The sequence below is a fragment of the Balaenoptera borealis genome (assembly GCF_965194805.1).
Source record: "Balaenoptera borealis genome assembly, chromosome: 3".
NCBI lineage: Eukaryota > Metazoa > Chordata > Mammalia > Artiodactyla > Balaenopteridae > Balaenoptera > Balaenoptera borealis.
This window is the reverse complement of record NC_138866.1, coordinates 23,273,162-23,285,624: the sequence shown is the minus strand read 5'-3', so window position 1 is coordinate 23,285,624 and position 12,463 is coordinate 23,273,162. Positions and strand designations below refer to the sequence as shown.

The window sequence follows — 12,463 nt, the reverse complement described above, 5'->3', positions numbered from 1 at the left end:
TGAGATCCGTGGGCAGGAGTGGTATTATCACTTTCTTAATCATCGGGCAACTAGGCACAGTGAAGATAAATGATCATGATAGGTACAGAGAAGGGACCTTAATAGTTGAAGGTTCTTCCTTTTGCCTAACTCTGACATAGGTTCTGTGATTAAGAGATATGTGTCTCATAGAAGCAGGAGTCATAACTCTTAAAAATATTAGCCAACTTTTTCGGGAAAACCATGTTTTAAGAATTAGAACCATAAATACCCCAGGGTCATCTGTTTATATTCCCTGGCCCCTTCAAAGTGTGAAGTCCATATAAATCAAGAATTTAAATCAAAGCACTGGAAATAAGCAACTACTCCTCATCTATATTTCTTTTTCACAGAATATTCAGTACTTAGAAATCCCTTGATTGCTCTTATTACAGAAGGTATTTCAAAGCTGTGGAATAAAAGGAGGAAAAGAAGGCAGATAAATGCACTCTGAACCTCCCTTTTATTCTAGCTATGTCCCATGAGATGTCATCAGAAGGAATGAGTTCCAAAAACTGCTACAGAAGAGGCTGTTGAGTTATTATAAAATGATCATTTTTATTTTTCTTTTCATTCATTTATATTTTGCCTAAGGACAAATGTATATAAAGTCTTTGCACTTAGTTAATGCTCTGTAAAATAGAATGATAACATTGCCATTCTTAAGTATGTTACTTTGCTTTTCTACTGTGTATTCTTGTTAAATCTAAGATGTATTTTCATATATATATGAAATATATAGCCTAAAAACTGTTTTCAATGTAATTTAGGAACTGAAGGGTAAACATAAAACAATTTGACTAAAAGTGGGTGTGATTTTCTTATCTGAGCCTGCCAAAAATTCACCAAAGAAAAATCATTCAAATGTCTTTGCAGTTAGATTTCTTTTATAAATTGAAAGCTATTCCATCATAGGAGATGTTGTGAACCCTAATTGATGAGTATTTATAAAATATTTCCACAATGAGATGAAATGACAAAAAGCTGAGATGGATTAATGGGAAGATGCCTGAATGACAGTGTGAAGATATGAAAGTATAGGTGAGCCAAGTTTTATTGATTAATTCAGCAGCATTTGTTTCCTGAGCATTCACAGTGTTGATAGAGAAATAAATTAAACAACCCTGTCCTTCAGGAGCTCATGGTACAGAAGGGTTCTGAATTTTCATTTTGTTTGACAGTAAAGCTTAATATTTATTTTCTTAAACCCGAATACTGTGTAATTTCCTAGGACTTACTTTGTTTTGCTATATAAAAAACTAGCTCGGTTATGAAAGTTAAATTAAATTGACTATAGTTAATCTCTGAAATAAACCTCATTATAGAGTCCACTCTTCATAGTTTAGAATTTTATGAGTACAGAGTAATTAATCAGGAATAGGCTATTGTCTGACCTTGCTTTATATACTTGATAGAGAACAACTTCATATTAAACCATTGTCATTTAAGTAAGATAAAATGGTCAGGATGATCAGCCCTCTACTGCCATTTCCATTGCGTGGGAACTGAGTTTCCATCTTGTTTGCTGTTGTTTATTTTTTGCCACATGTTAGCAAGCCATTGTCTTTCTTCTCTCCATCATTATCCCCATCCCCACACAGATACATAGGTAAGGTCAAAGGAAACATATTAGGGCATACAGTTTGACATAGTAAAAAGAATGTAGATCATTTAGATAGATCTGGATTAAATTCCTGATTTCTTTGGATCTTAGGCAAGTTTTTTTTGTTTATTTTTTGTTTTTAACCTCATTCTATATATAGCTTTCCTCATCTTTAAAACTGGAAGAGTGACTGTTACAGGCTGAATTGTGTCCCCTCAAAATTTATATGTTAAAGTCATAACCTCCAGTACCTCAGACTATAACTGTAATTGGAGATAGAGTCTCTAAAGAGGTAATTAAGTTAAAATGAGGTCATTAGGGTGGGCCCTAATCCAATGTGACTGGTATCCTTATAAGAAGAGGAAATTAGGACACAGATGGGTAAAGATGATAGGCCACGTGGTGACACAGGGAGGGAGAAGAACATTTAGAAGCCAAGGAGACAGGCCTTAGAAGAAATCAACCCTGCTGACACCTTGATCTCGGAATTCTAGTTTCTAGAAATGTGAGGAAATAAATTTCTGTTTCTTAAGTCACCCAGTCTGTGATACCTTATGTATGGCAGCCCCTAACAAACTAATACAGCAACAGTATCTAAAATGAAAGGTATAGGAATTTGAAATATTATACTGTATGCTATAATATATAGTGAGTGATTCATACATATAGCTAGTATGATTATTAATATTAGTAGTAACATTAGTATCATAATTAGCATTGTAAAGCACTACCAAAGGTTTGTGAAAGAAATAATTGCCCCAAAGGAAAAAATAATGAGCTTATGAAAATTCTTTTAAGCAGGAGGAAATTTAAGTGTGTCCCTGGAAGCTTTACTTTAGATCAGTTTTAATGTATAGAGCCTCATATACTTTATCTCTAATAGAGGGATATGCTCTGAAATGTTGCCTCCGTGTTTTCTGGCTTAATGCCCTTTGGTTTTAATCATTCTTTCTTTAAGAAAGAGAAAGAAATTGCCCCTTATGGAGAGAGCCCTTACCTTGCCTGAGCATTGTTTAAGAAATGGGGCTTGGATCTCCCCAATGATATACTTGACTCAGGCAATGTTGTCAGTTCCTCATTTAGCTGAGCAGTAAATCTGATCATTTCTTTGCCAAAGATAAAGGATGTTCTTTAAAATACATGAAATTTCTCTCTTAATGTTCAGTCCCTTCAGTTTTGCTTTATTTAAGGCTACTTTATCATCAGTTTTGGTGTTTATTTTGAAAATTTGGGAGTAGACAAAGTAGATCATAATAAACCATACATTGAATAAATACATTGCAGGGCTCTTTCTAAAATCTATATCACCTATCTCGTATTCCCTCGTGGCTCCCTCTGTAATGCAGACATTTTGTTGTTCATAGTTTTTTTCATCTGTTATTTACCCTCCCCTTCTCCTCGTGGAGCTCTTGGTCTCCAGGAATTCTTTTAGGGAAGCTATCGATACATCCCATGGGTCAGCAGGACAGCTTCTCCCCTGCGGAGGGGAGAAGAAGGCAGAATTAAGAAAGGGAAGATCCGGCTCTACTCTCAGTTCCAACACTTAACACCAAATCAAGTCATTTAATCTCTTTGAGCCTTTGTTTACTTTTCTATTAAAACAGTAACAAAAATATTTGCCATTAACACTTCAGTGGGTACTGGGGAAAGAGACATCAAATGAGATACTCGCAAAGAAAGCAGTTTGAAACCCATTTGAAGCTATGGAATTATAAGACCCTACTGTTATGAACACTCCCAAAAGAGCCAGGGGTGTAAGGGGACCCATGGAGCAAACTAAATATGTAAAAGAAATTGAGAAACTGTGTTTTTCAAGTCATCAGTCATTACGAGACCCTTGAGCTCTATACGTCTTCATTTCCTAGAGGAGATACTTGTCATTTTCAAAGTCTTTCCATTTTGGTTTTATTATCTGTATGATAATTGACATGAATAAAAGATAATTTTAAGTTAATAGCAATAACTACATCTACTGGCATAATGTATTTTATGTCCTTGATAATCTATTTTCCAAAAGGATTTACCAATTTACAGTAAAGAATACAAATGTGAATAAGGTTGATGAAAGAGTAATAAAATAGAAATAAGGAATAGGAACCTGATATAATAGAGGTAGACAGACATACCTTGGTGCCTTGATATTTTATACTAAATTCTCAGGCAGTGTTCAAAGAGTACCAGAGAAGGAGTCTGACATCTTGTTTCTTATTCTAGTTTACCTACCAGGTGGTTTGCATGCTAAGACTTATACTTATTACTTAATTTATTATTCTACCTGCTATACTTTTCTACCAGTAAATTATCTAGTTCTCTTTATTTTTTCTATTTTAATTCGTTTATTACTGGAGTATAGTTGATTTACAATGTTGTGTTAGTTTTAGGTGTACAGCAAAGTGATTGAGTTTATATATATATATTATATATGTACATATTATATATATAATATGTACATATTTCATATATATATTCTTTTTCAGATTCTTTTCTCGTATAGGTTATTCCAAAATACTGAGTATAGTTCCCTGTTAGTTCTCTTTAAACTTAACTCTTTCAGGTCTCCCTTGGGAGATGCTTCCAAACTTGTTCCATTTTAATACCAACTGAACATTATTTCAGAAAAAGCTAATTTGTTGTTTTTAAACATAAATATATAACCGACATTATATATAAATGCTTTTCTGGAGCCATTTTATTTATAATTATTTGATGGGGAAAATAATAAATTAATTCCAGGTAGTCTATTCTATTTTCTAAGTAAACTTTCCTTTTTTTATACACATACGTACACACACACACACATACATGCATATTAATGCACATATATATATATATATTATTTTTATGTCTAATGTAAATCTTAAAATGGACCATGATTCTGTTCCTGTTGGTATCCAGAAAAGTAATATGCTATATGTATATGGAGCTGCCAAAATCACCATCAGCTCCCTCCCAGTAGAGAGGTATCCAGTTATGAAAACAATAAGCCAAACCCATTTTTGGTGCTTTCAAGACAAAAGAAGTTGTGTGTTAAATAACATGTCATGCTTGTTGACTATTTGAAGATGAGTATATCCACCTTATCATGGCTAATGGTGACAGTGTGGAGATTCCATTCCTGAAATACTGTGCTGGCTGGAACTCAGCAAAGCAACTTCAGCTGCTTGCAAACTTGCAAACACTGCAATATTAAATGGCCAAAATACCACCACAGCATTTTTTTCATCAGTTGAATGAATCACTTTTTGTTAGCAAGCAGGAAATTTCCATGGTTCTGATTATTAATAAATGTAGTATGATCTTAGTACCAGCATACTGAGCACAGTGAGAAACCAGCAATCAGAAACGCTAGTCTTTCTCGGAGTAGAAAGCATGTGATTTGGTATTGCATGTCTTAGAAGTGAAAATCGTTAATGGATTAAAGAGGATTCTTGTGGTTCCTGGGATGTTCCCAAAAAGTTGATTTGTAATCCACATTTAAAAATAACAAAATTAACTTTTTAATTTGAAAATGTAAAGTAAAATAATTCCATGTTCCCCCTGGGACTCTAGGCATTTTATATTAAAATTAACAGAAAGCATGTATTTATCTTTAAAAACCATGCAAGACAACAAAGCTAATTAAAGAAGAAAAAAATAACAAGTTATCAGAGCAGAGGCTTGTAACTATTAATTAACTTCCTCTAAAGCCAACATTGGACTATGGAAGCATTCAGGGTCTTTAGTCACCCTTACTAGCAAATTCAGTACCAAGAATACATTTTAAAATTTATTTCTATATAGCAGAAAAGGCTGTATGCTAAGGACTTTGTACCTTTTATGCCCTTTTCACCTATAAAGTTAAAATTATCTAACATAGTGATATCCTGAATTCAGAGCAACAGAGGCAATAAAAATAATTTAAATCATACTCTCTTTCTACTTATCATAATATTGTCATAGTGTAGTTTCATTCTTTGTTTATTTAAAAATTGAAATCACGGTGACCTTCTGGCCACTACATGTAAGAAGTTGTGTATTTATCTTTTAAAATGCTCTTCCTCTTTGTATTCTTTGTATTGAGAATTACTGAACAGGGCAGTGGGTGAAATATAAGCAGAGTAGAAAGTTTGTAAAGTTATTTGTATGGTGAGAAAGCCAGACTAGCTTTTGAAAACATGTCAGATTTAGGGGTTATGGCTTTGTTTTCATTCTGCTTCATTCTCATGAGAAGGTGTGAAAAAAATGAAGTACAGTCAACTTTACATCATTGGTATAGTTTATTGTACAATGATATTCAGCTATGATTGTTATATGGTAAAGCCAGGCTTTTGGAGGCTGGAGGGTCCAGAAGGAGACTTAAAGGAGGTGCCACTTATTTAAGTCAGATATTTGGGTCTCTGTTTCCAAACAGTGTTAACAAATGAAATATTCCATAGAACTGCTGTGAAGACCCAGCTAATAAATCTGAAAAACACTTTTGCAAACTGTAAAGCACCATGTATATGTTGCTGCTGTTATCAACTTTTGACCTTTTCTTTCTGTAGTGACAAAATTATTTCCTGATAGAGTATGGATTTATTTCTGTAGCAGAATCCACTATATATTTAGGATAGAATAGGGTAAGATTTTATAAATTGCCACAAAATGTCACAGGCTGATTTGCACTTTTGGTGATTCTATATATTAATCACTGAGTAACCTTCAGTTTTCCAAATAAAGAGTAAAGGGAATGATGATGACATTTGTAGTCATCTACAGAAATGGAATTATTTAAATTCTTCACAGATGGTGAGATATCAAGAGTAAATCATTATATCCACATTTCTGATTTTAAGAATCTTTGAGGGTGTTTGTGGATAATAAGGAACAAACATTATTTTGCATGTAGAATTCAACATATACTTTCCATACTACAATCCCAAACTTTCCAGATGACTGTGGAGGGCTTTTCAGACACCATCCCCTAAGAATTGAGAAACTCATAAAAGGAAAATAATGTTATGCTGCATACAATACACAAACTGAGCATATTGGAGCAACTAGAATAGTGACCTTTCAAAGAGGACAGATTAGATGCTATATGCCTCAGAATACAACGTGGCTTAATGCCTTAGAAGAGGATGGCATATGACATATACTCCTAATTCTAGCCTCATAGCAGCTTACTCTGTTATTTCTAAACAAGCTGAATAACTCATTTCTTCTTGAAACAACATGATTCAACCCAATATTCTCTGTAAAGTAAATTGATCAGTGATTGAGATTTTTAGTAAATGCTAGAGATATATGAATGCTTGTCTAATGTTGCTTTAAAACAATTTCAAGGATTGAACTATGTTCAGTGGGAAACACAAGAAAATCTGATGCCAAATGTTCTCTGAACTTTGAAATGAGTGACATATGGAACTACTTACTCACTGTGGGTGACATACACACAATCATAGAAACTACAATGGTGTAGTCTATTCTGGCTACCAAATCTGCATGCTTTTTCCCAAATTCAGATTTTAAAACTTGTTTGTAAAAATAGATTTTTGAAATTTAGGAGATGCAAATATTCTCTTTATTTTTCTTCCTCTTTGTTTTCTAAGTATTTTTAAGTCAATATATTCTTACTAACCCCTGGGTTTATAAATTATAAGAGCTAAAACACAAGTAAATATTAAAAACAACATTGAACCCACTAGTCATAATTGATAATACTGCTTTTCAAGATTAAAATTCATTAAATTGAGGTTTTTTTCCTATGTCTCCTATGTCTTCTTTTTGAAATTTAGCTTGGAAAGGAGCTAGAAACTGTTATAGAATACCGGATAAACACCACAACTAGGGAAAAAATTATAGAGTTAATTTTTTAAAGACCTCCAGAATTAATTTTTACCACCTTTTTTATAGCAACATAAGAGGGAAATAGGCAAATGCTTTGAGTCACGTAACTTGGTTTTCTCAGGCTTTCTTTTCTGTGAGGGTGACAGAGGACACAGGCGGGAAAGGAATAACGGCTTTGGACTTCCACGTTACCTTTAGTTTTGTGTGGCCTTCCTGGAACTGCTCCCTACTCCACTGACCAGAATATTCTGATAGCTAAGAGATGGGGGAACTAATTTCCTGTCTCCTGCCTGCCCTGGCCTAGATTGAAGAAGGCAGAAAAGTTGTTTGTCACAACGTAGCAAAGCTCTCAGACACAGCATGTTATCTGCCCTCTGCCCTTATACAGCAGGATCTGAAGATGCGAGGAATGTCTCTGGCTAGCATCTGCTTTGTTATTAACTCATTTTGCCTGCATCTTTAGTTCGGGGTGACAGCCGCTTTGGATGCCATCCCTCTTGGTCACCACATACTGGCACGTGGCGGCCGTTTCTCTCCACAGCTGCCTGTGCAGAGTCTCAGCAGTGTACCCACAGCTGGCAGTACGCGCTGCAGGGTCCTGACGGCTCCCTCTCTCCTTGCTTTCGCAGCTGGCGCCACGTACATCTTTGGGAAAAGTGGAGGCCTCATCCTGTACACCTGGCCGGCCAATGACAGGCCCAGCACGCGCTCTGACCGCCTGGCCGTGGGCTTCAGCACCACCGTGAAGGACGGCATCTTGGTGCGCATAGACAGCGCCCCAGGCCTCGGGGACTTCCTTCAGCTTCACATAGTGAGTACCGGGACTGTGGCCTGGATTCTCTTGTCTTCCTGGTGGTCTGAGCTGGTGAGCCAGATAAATGCAGTGGAACATTCTAGACAGACATGGCAAAGGGGCATATGCTTGTAACATTGCCTCAGTGTGTTGGAGCCATACCCAGGAGGTGGTGTGTATTAAGCCTCATTCTACCCCTCAGATATGAGCCATGATACTCAGAGGGTACCTCGGGGATAGAAAATTTAAAACTCTTCCTGTCCAGACTCCCTCCCCTTCTGGGTGGTTTGACCAGTCATGAAACACTTAACAGACCCCTTAGGTGTAGATAAGAGACTGACCTGGTATGGTTCATCTTAACCTGGTGCAAGCAGCAAGGCCACCTTGAGTGTCAATCATCTCCTAAGTTGGGGGGATCAGCAAAGGTTTGCTGTAAAGGGCCAAATAGAAATATTTGGGGCTTTTCAGGTCAGAAGTCTCTGTCAGAGCTACTCAACTCTGCCATTGTTAATGTGAAAGCAGCTATAGATAATACATTTTTAAAGAATATGTATGACTATATTCCACAAAAATATATTTATAAAAACAGGCTGCAGGCTGTGCTTTGGTGACCCCTGCCCTAGCCTGCAGACACTCTTGTAGAGACATAAAGAACATGTGATAAAAACTGAGGCCAGAGTGGGTGGGGCAGAAAGAATCAGCACATTGACCAAGAGTTGGTGTATTTGTGTGTCTTGTATATAGAGCAGTTTGCTTGTATATATAAACCCAATAGGATTGCACCCTCACTCACTGCAGATCATTAAGAACACAGTGCAATGCTAAGGAATTAAAATGATTTGGAGGAACAAATTACTTTGTTGTGAGGATAGAAAATATTTTTATAGCAACAGTTAACCCATTTTATCACCAGTGCAGTCTGCAGTTAAGAAAGTAGGCTAAAGAAGGATACGATTCTCATCCATAAGTACCCGAAGTGCAGCCACCAAGAGCAAAGAGAGGAATTGTTCTCATTAGTTAGCAATGACAAGGCTAGGAAGAATGGATTTAATTTGGAGCAATAAGAATGAGGTTTAAATAGTAGGGGGGGCAAGCAGTTAAGAGGAAAAGTCAACCGGGAATTATCACCAACCTCCAAAAAGGAGGAAGAGCAACATTTACTGGGAATCTCTGAATGTGAGTTTTGCTAATGTGCCTATCTACCGAGGAAAGCAGAGTGAGATTTCATTGCTGGGCTCTGGAGTGGAGGTGGCTGGCTGGAACCACAGCAGCAAGCTCAGCCCTGGAAGCAGTGCCCGGCTCCAGCACCTGCTCTTCCAATATGCCTTAGAAACAGGCAGGAAGGAAGAGGCTTAAGCTGGAAGACTGTCTGATCTCAGCGTGAACCAGAGCAGGTCAAGACTCTGCTTAGGAATGCAGGGAAGGACTGCTTGGAAACGATCACCTTCAAAATGTAGAATAGGGGTCTTGAAGAGAGTTGTGAACCTTTAATGCTTCCTCAGATGCTTCAGGAACCATGTGGTACTATGAACCTGAGCTTAAGCATCTTAAAAAGCCATGCCAAGGAGCACAGAGGAAGGCAGCCATAGTTAGTACAGTTTATCTTTATTTGGCCTGTAAGAACCACCATAATTTACAAAATTCTGTGAGATTTATGCTGCATATAACTTAATGAGTATTTCATGGCAGCTATAACTAGTCTATTATTACCAGCTCACTTGTATTTCCACGGGGATTTCTCTTCTTTTTTTATTCAGTGTGACTTACTAGGAAGAATAAGATTTGACACAGCCATGAGCATCTTTTTCGAGTCAGATAATGTGCTACCAGTTTATCCATTTCTTCCCATTCCTGTTTTGTAAAGCGTCTCCACTTTTAAGAGAACTGTTGTTTTTTTGTTTTTTTTTTCTGGTAGTTTAGTTGGAGTTGGCAGTGTTTTTATAAAATGGATATGAGGATTCTGGGAACTTCTAGGAGGAACCAAAGCATTCCATGTTAAATCTTAATAGCAAAAATACAAGAAATTTTACATCAAAATGTGTAGAGCCCCCTTGGGTATTGTAGACTTATTCCAATGATGCTTTCATTGCTTAAACATTCTGGAAAATTCCAACAGATTGTCCTTGAGAGCTTGGGTTAGGAAATGCCGTCTGATATTTTTAGAGAAAAGTAAAAGAGACCCTACGACGTAAAGAAACCACACCATTCTGGAATGGACCTGACATGCCTGTGACCCTCTTGAGCATGGGAACCCTTCATTGGTCTAGTAATTTCAAATCATTTTTTGTTCACTAATGGATCGTTTCTGGGGTCTACCAGAGATAGAAAGTGTGTGTGACTGTATTCCAGTAAAAATGTACTTATAAGAACAGGCTACAGGCTGTACTTTGGTGACCACTGCCCTAGGCTGCAAAGGTCCTCCTAGAGATGTAAAGAACATGTGATTAAAAACTGAGGTCAGAGTGGGCAGAGCAAAGGGAAGATTCTTTACCACACTGGAGAGGGAAGTTCCAAGTGGAAGGTCAAAAGACTTGATGACAAAATCCAGCCTCTTGTTTTGGACATTTACATAGACGCATCAGGAGAATGAAGCCATAAACACCTACTAAGATAATTTTATATGACTTTCACAATCTGTCATATGTGGATTTGTTTATTAAACACAGTTTGTTTCCTTGTACTAAAGAAAATTACTCAAAAAGAAAGGAATTTAAGTGCCACTACTGAGAGCGGAAAGGGTTGGACAGGAGGTAAATGGTTTCATGCCCCGTTGCAGTGCCCCCAGGAGAAGAGAAACTCATGGGCACAAAGGGAAAGTGATGACAGACAGGAAGAGGACATGAAGGCAAGGTGAATCCCAGGGGCAGGGGAAGAAAGGACGAAGTGGGCCTGAGGAAGAGAGGACACATCTGCCTGGAGACGGGCTCTGGCAAGGGTCACGTGTGGGCAAAGCTTCATTCTTCGAGTGTGGGTGTTAATTGTGGAAATAACCAAAAATACCTTGGTGCTGCTTCTGAGTGGTTGTCAAGCTAGTACGTTGCTCCAAAACAAAGTCTAAACTCTGAAATTAGTGTGTGTGGGGCGTGGGGGAGAGCACGAGAGAGGAAGGAGGGAAAGAGATTGAGAGTTTGTGTTTTATATACGGCTGCTGAAGGCGATTCTTAGGAATTCCTGGAGGTTTTGAGCAGTGGTGACACTGTCATTGGAATAAGCCCTTTTTACCCCCAAGTTAACCTATTTGAGGGAAGAGAAAATGCTCTTCCAAGAACACTGGAGAGTGTGACCCCAAGACGAGCACTCACCCTAAAACAGACTCGCCTGTCGTCGAGACCCCAGAGTAGGAATGGCAAAGAGGCTTCGTCTCGCCTGCCCGCTCTGAGTGCCTCTCACTCTCTCAGTGCGAGCTTTGCATCCGGAGGATTCGTGAGAGCAGTAGGTAAATCCAGCAAGTAGGAGTTCTGGCTTCCACTAGCCATGTCTGCCACTCGAGGCTGCACAGTCCTTCCTCACATGCTTGAAGTCTCCTGTATCTCTTCCTTTGTCATCCTGAAATCCCCACACATTAAAAACTCTTTAGGGAAGGAGGTATCTTTTTCAACTCTTAGTCCCCTGGAGGTCTTTGAATCACTGACTAATTAGTTTAGTCAGTCTTCTTATTATCCTTACCCCACCAGGCTAAGGTCAGCTGCTCTGACAGGGTTTGAGTTCTGTTTGGATGGTTGAGAAGGAAGAAGGAGAAATTAGCATGGCTGATTTGGGGACATACAACACTTGGGGGGATGGCAAGAATTTGTGGAGAGAGCTTGGGCAGAATGAAGGCATTGGTGCCCTAGGGTGAAGAATTAGTGCAAAGAAAGAGACACTAAGACAGAGCTGGGTAGGTGCTGTAGGCACAATTTTTCCTGTTTCACAGTTTGCTCAGATTGTCTGTTGTTCTCACCAAGTGAACAGAGGCTCTTCTTTCTTTTGCTGATTTCTTTTAAACCAAACGTCTTCCCACTCATCTGGGCCTCGTGGTGATTACATAGGCTTATTGAACAAGACAAGAATTAGATCATTAAAAAAAAATCAGAGAAGGCCAAGAGGTCAAAATAATTTAGAGATTGCTTCAAAGTAGCTTACAGTTCTTCGTTTTTGGTTCACACTTCTGTGATGTACTATTTTCTGTGTCAATTATTAATCATGATATTAATGAAATCACAGACAAAATGCATCTGACAAAGGCAAAAAGATCTTTGCTG

At 37.8% G+C, this 12,463-nt stretch overlaps 1 protein-coding gene across 20 annotated transcripts in view; it reads left to right on the top strand.

Moving 5' to 3' along the window:
* NRXN3 (neurexin 3) overlaps positions 1–12,463 on the top strand; it is a 1,723,243-nt gene that overhangs the window by 1,343,477 nt on the left and 367,303 nt on the right. For all 20 annotated transcript variants that reach the window (XR_014242461.1, XR_014242462.1, XR_014242463.1 and 17 more), the window contains one exon: positions 8,059–8,240. Coding sequence is in view for 17 of the 20 variants with exons in the window: in XM_082384655.1 (XP_082240781.1) it covers positions 8,059–8,240 (182 nt within the window). In the remaining 3 variants the exon portion in view is untranslated. The remainder of the gene's footprint in view (positions 1–8,058; positions 8,241–12,463) is intronic.